Source organism: Sceloporus occidentalis, unplaced genomic scaffold, assembly GCF_023333645.1.
Source record: "Sceloporus occidentalis isolate IW3139 unplaced genomic scaffold, rSceOcc1.0.p SCAF_120, whole genome shotgun sequence".
NCBI classification, from domain to species: Eukaryota; Metazoa; Chordata; class Lepidosauria; order Squamata; family Phrynosomatidae; genus Sceloporus; species Sceloporus occidentalis.
In genome coordinates, this window is record NW_028317100.1 from 504,895 (window position 1) to 516,952 (window position 12,058).

Genomic DNA, 12,058 nt, shown 5'->3' on the forward strand with positions numbered 1-12,058 from the left:
ACCAATTCCGTCTGGGTTTATCCGAGAGCTTAAAGGATGAACTGGCCCGTGTGGGTATCCCCAATTCATTAGAGGATTTAATATATCTGACTATCCAGCTTGACCGCAGGTTTCGGGAAAGACGCCTGGAACGCGCTGCTTCAGCCGTTCCTGCCCCGAGACGCCACTTCCCTCCTGTGGCTCATACTGCTCCTACGGCTCCTACCCTTCCTCCTCTCCAATTACCAGCGATCATGCCCCCTCCGGAAGAACCGATGCAGATCGGATTGGCACGCGGCCCACTATCCGAAGCTGAGAAAACCCGTCGTCGGAGGAACAATCTGTGCCTATACTGTGGTGAACCCGGGCATCTGATCCACTCCTGTCCTCGACGCCCTCCTAAGGGTAAGCCCACACATACTACAGTTTGCTTGAGTTCCTTTCCTAGAGACGGGTCTCCTCACCTTTCCATTCCTTTGTTTCTGCAGTGGACCAGTAATTCTACTACAGTGTCTGCCATCATTGACTCCGGTGCCAGTAGCTGCTTTATGGATCAAGACTTTGCCAAGCAATTGCACATACCAACATTGACCAAAGCAGCTCCAATACATATCCAAGTGGTAGATGGCACTCCGCTATCCTCTGGACCCATCACCCAAGAAACACCACGACTCCAGGTACTACTGGGAAATAATCATATGGAACATCTGAACTTTGACTTGATCCCATCACCTATGTTCCCAATTATTCTCGGACTATCCTGGCTGAGGCTTCATAATCCTACGATAAACTGGGCCACAGGCACCCTCTCCTTCCAATCTTTTTTTTGTCGCACTCGTTGTCTCTCCAATCGCCAATCACTCCTGCTACTCCCTGACGATTCATCCTCTTCTCCGGTCCTACGTCTCCCCAAGCAATATGCAGAATTCAGCGACGTGTTCGATAAGAAGGGAGCCGACTCTCTTCCTCCCCAAAGGACTTATGATTGTCCTGTCGATCTTCTCCCAGGAGCTCCCATTCCCTTTGGCAGAATATTTCCATTGTCGGAACCTGAACTACGTTACCTCAAAGACTATATCCAAGAAAATTTAGCCAAGGGTTTTATTCGTCCGTCTACCTCCCCCGCCGGTGCAGGAATCTTCTTTGTAGAAAAAAAAGATGGCAGTTTACGCCCTTGCATCGACTATCGTGAATTAAACAAAATCACTATAAAGAACAGATATCCGTTGCCCCTTATTCCTGAACTTCTGGACCGACTGAAAGATGCACACATCTTCACTAAAATTGATCTCCGGGGGGCTTACAATCTAGTTCGCATACGGGAGGGAGACGAGTGGAAGACCGCCTTTCGAAGTCGCTATGGACACTTTGAGTACCTCGTAATGCCTTTCGGTTTATGTAACGCCCCCGCGACGTTTCAACATTTCCTAAATGACGTGTTCCGGGACTACCTTGACATCTTCCTGGTAGTCTATTTGGATGACATCCTCATTTTCTCATCAACTTTGTCTGAACATCGGTACCAGGTTAAACTGGTCCTCAAACGCCTACGCTCACATCATCTCTATGCTAAACTAGAGAAATGCCAATTCGAATCCTCCCGAGTAGAATTCCTGGGGTTCATTATCACGCCGGGGAGTCTACAAATGGATCCTAAGAAAGTGTCAGCAATATTGGAATGGCCGATACCCTCTGATAAAAAAGCGATCCAGCGCTTCATCGGCTTCGCGAATTACTATCACAAATTCATTCGAAATTTCTCTCATGTCATCGCACCCATCACGAGACTTACTCGCCAGTCCTCTCATTTCGCATGGTCACCTGACGCTCAGAAGGCATTTGACATCTTGAAACGGTATTTTACCACGGCTCCTATTCTCATCCAACCTAACGTTGCTGAACCCTTTTATGTGGAGGTAGACGCTTCGGATGTAGCCGTAGGGGCAATCTTATCTCAGAGACATGGAGAAAAACAGAGTCTACACCCAGTAGCTTATTACTCTCGCAAACTCACCCCTTCAGAAATGAACTACAGTGTGGGGGATAGAGAATTGTTGGCCATCAAGCAGGCACTAGAAGCTTGGCGTCATCTTCTTGAAGGTACCATACACCCCGTGACGGTTTATACCGACCATCGGAACCTCGAGTATCTCCATTCTGCACGTAGGTTGTGCCCGAGACAGGCAAGGTGGGCTCTCTTCTTTACAAGATTTAATTTACACATCACCTACCGCCCTGGATCCCGAAATATTAAAGCAGATGCCTTGTCCCGAATACCAGTTACTTCACATCACCCTAAGAGTCAGTCCGATACCATTCTCCCATCCAATTTGTTTCTCACTCACCAACCACCCCTTATGGACTACATCCGTACTTCATCCCGCGGCGTGCCAATACCAAGAACACATCCCCCTATCCGTCGTACCAGGAACCTTCTCTATTACCGTAACATGATATTTGTACCACGACCGGCCCGTCTAAGGGTATTACAAACCTGTCATGACTCCCTCCTTTCTGGACATGGGGGCATTAAGAAGACCCTAGATCTCGTCCGACGTCATTTTTGGTGGCCTTCACTGGATCGAGACGTTACCTCGTTTATCCGCTCGTGTACCACCTGTGCCCGAACCAAGACCACACGCAAGAAACCGGTAGGCCTCCTCCGCCCGTTACCTATCCCATCGGCCCCCTGGTCGAAAATTTCTATGGACTTTATTGTGGATCTACCACCCTCAAAGAAACACGACACAATAATGGTGGTGGTAGACAGATTTACTAAGATGGCACATTTTATTCCCACCATTGGTATTCCCTCAGCAGCGACCACGGCCACCTTGTTCCTGAATACCGTTTTTCGGCTCCATGGACTACCACAGACCATCACTTCTGACCGGGGGGTACAATTCACATCACGCTTCTGGAAGATCTTCTGTCGAAATTTGCACATTCGGCCCACGCTGTCCACGGCCTTTCATCCTCAAACCAACGGTCAAACAGAACGTTTAAACCAAATATTGGAACAATATTTGAGATGTTACACCACTCACCTCCAGACTGACTGGCTCCAGTTCCTCCCCTCTGCGGAATTTACCTACAACAACCAAAAACAACGTTCCATACAAATGTCACCATTTTTTGCAAATTACGGCTACCATCCTACCATGATTCCGGGCCTACCCACCGGACCTACGGTTCCTGGAATTACGGACCGAGTCACCGCTCTCGCCAGACAATTTCGAACCCTGAAAGAGAACCTGAGCAAGGCTCGTAAAACATACAAATTATATGCAGATCGTCATAGATCCAGCCCACCAACCTACCGTTGCGGTGACAAAGTCTGGTTGTCCACAAGTAACCTGCGCCTGCAGGTGCCATCGAAAAAATTAGGACCCAAGTTTATCGGTCCTTATGTCATCACCAGGATCATCAATCCAGTAACAGTGCAGCTGAAACTGCCCGCTACATGTCGGATCCATCCCGTGTTCCACGTATCTCTAGTCAAGCCATGGGTAGCTAACCCCTTTCCTGGCCGTGTACCTCCTCCGCCTGCTCCTGTTGTCATCAATGGGGTGGAGGAATATGTGGTACAAAAGATTGTTGACTCCAGGATCCATCGTGGACACTTGGAATACCTGATACACTGGAAGGGGTATAGCCCAGAAGAAAGAACCTGGGAACCGGCAGATCAGGTGCATGCCCCCGTCTGTGTTCGCAGATTCCACAAGCTGCATCCTCTCAAGCCGGGTTCTCCACGCCCCCAGAGGTCGCGTCTTGCGGGGGGATCCTGTAAGGCACTTACCTGGCAGACGCGGAGAAGTTCCTCTCCATCCTCCCGGCAGAAACGCCGGCACCGTTCCCTGCTACATGAAGCAGCCACTCACACGCGCGGCCGCTTCATGAATATTTATGCGGCTGACCGCCGCCTGGATTCCGCTGCGTCGCTATGGCGACGGTGGGCGCGGTTACGTCAGGGACGCCGGGGAACGCCTCCCCGGGCTATTTAAACTTCTCTAACCTATCCACCGGTGCTCAGTTGTACTGGTGCTTCCGTACCTATTGAGCCCCTCGTATTTTTCCTGTATCTTGTTACTATTACTGGTATCCTGACCCTGGTCTGCTCAACGGCTATCGTGAACTTCTGGAATCCTGACCCTGGCTATTCTTACGACTTGTGTATCTCTGGCATCCTGACCCCGGTCCGCTAAACGGTTATTGTGTATTTCTGGTATCCTGACCCTGGCTTTCCTAACGACTCTGAGAACCTCCGGTATCCTGACCCTGGTCTGCTTAACGGCGCTGTCCTGATCACCCGTGCTTACAGCAACACCGCCAAGTGCCCTGTTATCCATCTCAGGCCCCTTGTGCGTGTCCTGTACTGAGCAAGCGTGTTCCTTTCCTGCATCCCGGATTCCTTCTGGTAAGACGATCCTTACACCCAGTCTCAGAGTCTTAGGGTGAATAGACAAGTTGTTAGGCTTTTTACCCAAGTCTGAGGGCCTCGCAGGTGACGGGAAGAGTCTCAGGGTTTTTCCCCAGTTTTAGAGTCCTGGGGTGAATGGGCAGATTCTTAGGGTTTTTACCCCAATCACAGGGGAAATGGGCAGATTCATCGGGGGAGCTCTGCAAAGCAAGGGTTTGGCCCATGCGTGCCTGGGCCTTCACCCTACCATGGCCAGTTTGCTCATCACTGTCTCTCCTCCACCAAACAATCTGGTTTCTCCCTTTACAGCCGCTCTGACTTTTACCATCAGCAGAGTGGAACCACCAACCCCGGCACCTGAAGGGGCAGATGAAACTGGAAACCAGACCAGCGTACGCCCAACGGAGCAAGAGGCCATCCATTTCAATCGCATCTCTAAAGTATTTTCCCATTGACTTGCCTGATGTTCTCCCATAGACTCAGAAGGAAAAGAAATGTTGTTCTGGAGTAAAAAAAAAAACTTTGATGCAATAAAGTAACTTCAATGTAAATAAAGAAATGATACATTCTATATAAAGTGAACAAACACACGAGCTGCAGAACATTCCACGGGATCCTAGGGTTTCTGAGGCCAGGTCCAACCACACAATGCTTTACTGCACAAAAAATATATATATAGAAAAATATAAAATAAAATATATGCTATATATATATATATATATATATATATATATATATATATATACATATGAATAATACACTTTTCTCTGTCCGTCTGCATACACTTTTATATTTACCCGTGAAACGTGTCTTCAAAAATTGACCTTCAGGCAAAGACTGTTTAAAAAAAAAACAATTTACAGATTTACTGCTTCGTCTTGCGCAATTTCTCATTGGTAGAAAAAAAATATTTTTGGAATAAGAGGGAACATTAGAAATCAGTGGCCCCTAGCCTGGGGGCCAATCGGTACAGAACTGTAGACACCTCGCCTGTGCCACCTCTAAACAAGGAGAGATACTCATTGTACAGCGCTACGGAATACGATGGCCCTATATAACACAATAATTAATAATAATAATAATTTGTAGTAAGAGACATTGAAGTAAATAATGTATAATTTCCTTAACCATAAACATCCAGAAAGTCATTACAGGATCCATACCGCATCCCCATTCACCATCACTGTCCATATATCTGCTGGGCTACCAAGAGGAGGACTCGTATCTCCATCGGGCCGACTCAAGACGTTCTCTCAGGTTCTTCAACAGCCAGAAGATTTAAAGCCCATCAATGGAAATTAATTTTCTAATCATTAAGGGGCATCAATAGAACATTATATAGAAGAGCAAAAAGACCCCAAAAGACCCTTGAAAATGCTGAATACCATACAACCTGTTTATTAAAATGGAGCAAATGGCCCCATATTCCACACAACCTCCCCCTCCAGAATATCCAGCACAGATATGCAGACAGAAAATGCTTTTTAAACCCCTAAATTCTGCAATTCAGTCTTTAAGAATTAATGTCATTTTAGATTTGTTCTCACAAGTTCAGAAATTGGTTCTGTTGGTTGCTATGGAGATTGCACCAATTGGTTATTTTGCAAAACACATTATATATATAACCACATATGGAAACTCTCAGGGTGTCGGGGTTAAGGGGCAGTTTCTCTGGGTAACACAGTCTGTAGCCGATCACTTCATTTGCTCGTCTGATTGAATTATATTTAAACATCACAATTGCTGCATTTTCTCACTGCGATATCACAGCTGGAAACCCTGCTTGAATACAGGTCATTTCATCTCATATATTTGGGAAAATTAAGATGGTACTTATTTGGTATCTTTCTACATGGTAACATTCTAGAAAGCTTTGGATTCCTTATGACATCATCGATGGTGATATTGTACAGAGATGTGTATTATTCATGATATGATAGATGGTAACATTGAAGAGTGGCATGTATTGTTTATGACATCATCGAGGGTAACATTCTAGAATGTTTGTGTTGTTTATGACATCATAGGTACAAGTCTATAAATCCCCCGGTAATTGAGAAACCGGCTAACAGACAAGCGAGAGGAGTCTAGGAGTTGGTCTGATTTTTTTCTGCGGTTCTTCTTTCGAGAAAGAAACAAGAAAACTAACTATCGGGTGACGCCATGATTCGGGTGTCACACATCACGTTTGTGATGGGCTTGGTGCTTCTAGCACAAGCCACTATCTCACTTGGTGAGGAAGGGATCACTGTGGCCTGTTCTGCCCAAATTCCCTGTAAAATAGCCGTTGCCTCCCATAATCCCATCATCCTAACCTGTGTGAACAGGCCCACGGACGCTTCCATTTATTGGCAATATCTAGATATTTCCAATTCCAGCGCAAAACCCGTTACCCTCGTCCAAAGTCAAGGTTCGATCTCCACCATCCCGACAAAGCTTCTGGAACTGATGAAACGCCCGACGCTGATATCCGGCGATCTGAAGATTCTCTCCCCGGAAGTGAAAAACACCGGAATCTATACATGCAGATATGGAGAGGCGGTTCTAGCTCATTACGCGCTAGATGTCCAGAATGTAGAAGACATTTACATTTCTCATGCAAGTCTGGGGCAGATGGTGCAACCTAATACCACTTTGGACTTTGGAGATAAGGGTTCGGTTGAAATGTTCACGGTTTGGGAGGAATGGCAGCCCTGTGACAGGTGCGGGATTCAAGGAGAGAGGAAGAAGCTTGGCTTTTGCTACGCCAGGATGAACATCAGCTTGGATCTGGAAGAGAAGGTTTGGCCGTGCGGCCTCCTGAGAGCCATCTTCAAAGAACTTCAACCTACTCATAAACCTGAACTCAGGATAGAGATGTGTGAAGACAGCTGCAAGGAACCAACATCTTCCGAAAATGAGGTTCAGCTTCTTCTGACTGACAACTTTTATACAAACCTCCACGCCGACGCATTACTCAAATGCCCCACGGCCTCCATTTACAGGTAATGATCTATATCTCATCAAATTTAAAGCGGAAGTCCCCCAACGCTGTGTAAAGTAATAACCCCCCAAGAGCTGTATAAAGTAATACCCCCCAGCTTTGTATACAGTTATAACCCCTAGGGCTGTACACAGTAATAACCCCCCCAGCGCTGTATACAGTAATATAACCCCCCAGCGCTGTATAGAGTAGCAGATAAAATGGAATGAAGGATAGTTATTTACTCTTTCTATGCATTATTTTGCAGACCTGTTTACTGGGAGCGTGAATGTGTTTCTATATCACGTCTACAACAGCTCCGTGGCAGCAGCCCGTATATTTTGGATAACGCCACCGGCGGGGGATCCTTGCTTATTCCAAATCTCAACCAATCAGATGCCGGAATTTACAAATGTTACGTGGATCACCGCCTGGCCGGGAGGTTTAATGTGATCGTCCATAAGCTGCAGTACACGTGGGAAGCGTGGCTCTATACTTCTCTGGAGTCACTGATACTTGGCATCGTCTTATTCCTAATCTTCCTGATAGTTCTAGGCATTGCCTTGGCTTTCAACAAACCTTTCAGCGATGCCATCAGCAAATTACCGGTGTAAATGTGTTCAGCCTCATGTCTAACTGCCATCACCTTTACGTTTGTTATCAACTGGAAATAAAAGACATGATTTTGGAGGCAAAATTAATGTATCATGTAATTATTTTATTGGGATTGATGAAGATGCTTTGACGTCCATCAAGAAATTTGTCTACTCTGCATAAATTGTCTACTCTCAGGGTTTTTACACCAGTCTCAGGGTCTCAGAGTAAAAGGGCAGATACTTAGGGTTTCTGGGGGGGAATGAGGAGATTCTCATGGCTTTCACGCCAATCTCAGGGTTTTACAGGGAATGCAGATTCATAGGGTTTTTACCCCAATCACAGGGGAAATGGGCAGATTCATCGAGGGAGCTCTGCAAAGCAAGGGTTTGGCCCATGCGTGCCTGGGCCTTCACCCTACCATGGCCAGTTTGCTCATCACTGTCTCTCCTCCACCAAACAATCTGGTTTCTCCCTTTACATCCGCTCTGACTGTTACCATCAGCAGAGTGGAACCACCAACCCCGGCACCTGAAGGGGCAGATGAAACTGGAAACCAGACCAGCGTACGCCCAACGGAGCAAGAGGCCATCCATTTCAATCGCATCTCTAAAGTATTTTCCCATTGACTTGCCTGATGTTCTCCCATAGACTCAGAAGGAAAAGAAATGATGTTCTGGAGTAAAAAAAATAACTTTGATGCAATAAAGTAACTTCAATGTAAATAAAGAAATGATACATTCTATATAAAGTGAACAAACACACGAGCTGAAGAACATTCCACGGGATCCTAGGGTTTCTGAGGCCAGGTCCAACCACACAATGCTTTACTGCACAAAAAATATATATAGAGAAAAATATAAAATAAAATATATGCTATATATATATATATATATATATATATATATATATATATATGAATAATACACTTTTCTCTATCCGTCTGCATACACTTTTATATTTACCCGTGAAACGTGTCTTCAAAAATTGACCTTCAGGCAAAAACTGTTTAAAAAAAACCCAATTTACAGATTTACTGCTTCGTCTTGCGCAATTTCTCATTGGTAGAAAAAAAATATTTTTGGAATAAGAGGGAACATTAGAAATCAGTGGCCCCTAGGCTGGGGGCCAATCGGTACAGAACTGTAGACACCTCGTCTGTGCCACCTCTAAACAAGGAGAGATACTCATTGTACAGCGCTACGGAATACGATGGCCCTATATAACACAATAATTAATAATAATAATAATAATTTGTAGTAAGAGACATTGAAGTAAATAATGTATAATTTCCTTAACCAAAAACATCCAGAAAGTCATTACAGGATCCATACCGCATCCCCATTCACCATCACTGTCCATATATCTGCTGGGCTACCAAGAGGAGGACTCGTATCTCCATCGGGTCGACTCAAGACGTTCTCTCAGGTTCTTCAACAGCCAGAAGATTTAAAGCCCATCAATGGAAATTAATTTTCTAATCATTAAGGGGCATCAATAGAACATTATATAGAAGAGCAAAAAGACCCCACAGATATGCAGACAGAAAATGCTTTTTAAACCCATAAATTCAGCAATTCAGTCTTTAAGAATTAATGTCATTTTAGATTTGCTCTCACAAGTTCAGAAATTGGTTCTGTTGGTTGCTATGGAGATTGCACCAATTGGTTATTTTGCAAAACACATTATATATGTCACGTTTGCTAACACCAAAAGCACTCACCGCAGGAAATCAACAGGAACTCAGGATGATCCCAACAGTGAGGAAGCTGCAGTGATAGCTGAAAATGGTGGATACTGAGCTGAAGCAGCGAGGTGCAGAAGTAGCAGATATGGGAGCAGCCCAGGATCAGATATACGATGCCGGACGTCAGACAAGCCAGGGGGTCAGAAACACGATACGGATAGTCAGCCAAGCCAGGGTCAGGTACACGATGCAGATAGTCAGCCAAGCCAGGGTCAGGTACACGATGCAGGTAGTAAGACAAGCCAGGGGTCGGTAACGATGGTCACAGGCAGAGGTACAAAATCAGCAGGCAAATGGGTAGTCAGGAAATCCAATGGTCAACCAAATAGCAACAAAGCAAACTCAAACTCAAAACGGAGGAAAGACCACAACAGGGTGCCTGTGGACAGATCTGCAGGGTTTTTAAATCTGGCGCCACAGAAAGCCACGCCCCCAACAGAGCGTCAGGGGCGTGCCCTGAGACGTCCCTCTGACTCACGGCTCCAGCCGTGAGAATTGGCTGCGCCCCCAGTGGAGACCGGCGAACCGGTAAGTAAACCTCTCTGGGGATTCCTTAGGCAGCGAGCAGTTTTCATTCTGATCGCTGCCGAATCCCCAGATCTGCCTTCCCGCTTCCTGCACCGGCGATCGGGTTGCAAATCGCCAGTGCAGGGAGATCGGGAACTCCGGACCCCACCGCACTTACGTGCCGACGTTCGCCCGCCGGAGACGGAGCCCGAGCTCTCCAGCTCGGGTCTTCGTGACCCGCGAGCAGATCGTCGTCCACAAGGACCCGGGACCGCGACCGGACCCGGGACCGCGACCGGACCCGGGGCCGCGACCGGTCCCGGGACCGCGACATTACCCCCTCCTCGAAGGCCGGCAGATGGGCGCAAGGTCCCAGGCTTGGTGGGATATTTGAGGTGAAATGACCGGAGCAACGCAGGGGCATATACATCAGTAGATTTAACCCAGGACCTCTCTTCTGGACCATACCCCTTCCAGTGAACCAAATAAAATACAGAATTTCTGACTTTCTTGGAATCCAGTATGGATTGGACCTCGTACTCAACATGAGAATCAATTATAACCGAACTAGGGCGAGGAATAAATCTGGTAAAACGGTTGCAGGTGAGGGGCTTAAGTAGAGACACATGAAAAACGCGAGGCATTCTAAGGGAGGAAGGAAGATTAAGTTCATAAGCTACTGGGTTAATTTTGCGCAGAATTCGAAAAGGACCAATGTAACGTGGGGCAAGTTTCATGGAGGGAACTTTAAGCTTAATATTTCTCGTGGATAACCACACACGATCATTAGGCATATAAGACGGACCCAACCGACGACGACGATCAGAATGCTGTTTATATTTGAGGGCCGCTGTGGATAAGGCGCGACGGACTTTGTCCCATACGGAAGGTAATGGTTTGACATAAGAATCTACCGCTGGGACCTGGGAATCCTTGAATGAATCGGGCAAAGAGGAGGGATGGTAACCATAATTACAAAAAAACGGAGTAAGTAATGATGATTCATGAACAGTATTATTTCTAGTGAATTCGGCCCAGGGCAAAAGTTGGGTCCAATTGTCGTGATATTCATTGATAAATAAACGTAAAAATTGTTCTAGAGTCTGGTTCGTTCTTTCAGAAATGCCATTGGTCTGGGGGTGATATGCTGAGGAATAGGCTAGGGATATCCCTAACGAGGAGCAAAAGGTTTTCCAGAACAATGCCGTAAACTGCACCCCCCTATCAGAAACTATTTGCATAGGAATACCATGTAGACGAACCACGTTATCAACAAAAATAGGGACCAAATCGGGAGCCGAAGGTAATTTAGGGAGAGGAACAAAGTGCGCCATTTTAGAAAAGCGATCAACTACAACCCATATAACAGTATTCCCTTCGGAGGGAGGGAGGTCAACGATAAAATCCATGGCTAAATGGGTCCAAGGACGAGAGGGAACCGGTAAAGGTAGAAGCAACCCGGAAGGTTTAGAATGAGATGCTTTAGCAGTGGCACATGGGTGACAAGAAGCAACATAATCTACACAATCCGACTTTATCTCAGGCCACCAAAACTGTCTACCTATAATTTCCAGCGTACGCCGAGCACTAGGGTGACCTGCCGGGAGAGCCGAATGGGCCCAGGATAAAACCTTACGTCGTTCTGAAGCCGGAACAAACAGAGAACCTATAGGCCATTTACTATGGACGGGTACCTTGGTTTGCGCTTTAAGAATACGTGCATACATCGGCGAATACACATGAGTGGAAACTGATGCAATAACCTGAGATGGGGAGATAATAGGTTCGGGTTCCGACGTATTGTCAGTATCGGATGCGAACTGTCTAGACAAAGCATCGGCCTTAATAT

The 12,058-nt window shown here is 46.3% G+C and overlaps 1 protein-coding gene across 1 annotated transcript; it reads left to right on the forward strand.

The window, feature by feature from the left end:
• The first annotated feature begins 6,562 nt into the window (after positions 1-6,562).
• LOC149282234 (protein FAM187B-like) lies at positions 6,563-7,975 on the forward strand. The gene is made up of 2 exons (XM_089498422.1): positions 6,563-7,383; positions 7,630-7,975. The coding sequence occupies exons 1-2, from the start codon at positions 6,563-6,565 to the stop codon at positions 7,973-7,975; spliced, it is 1,167 nt and encodes a 388-aa protein (XP_089354548.1).
• Positions 7,976-12,058: the final 4,083 nt, after the last annotated feature.

Excerpts from the sequence above, each read along its gene's own strand:
- LOC149282234 (XM_089498422.1), top strand. The coding sequence starts at position 6,563 with ATGATTCGGGTGTCACACATCACGTTTGTGATGGGCTTGGTGCTTCTA. Across the intron at positions 7,384-7,629 it reads CCCACGGCCTCCATTTACAG|ACCTGTTTACTGGGAGCGTG; the intron begins GTAATGATCTAT and ends ATTATTTTGCAG.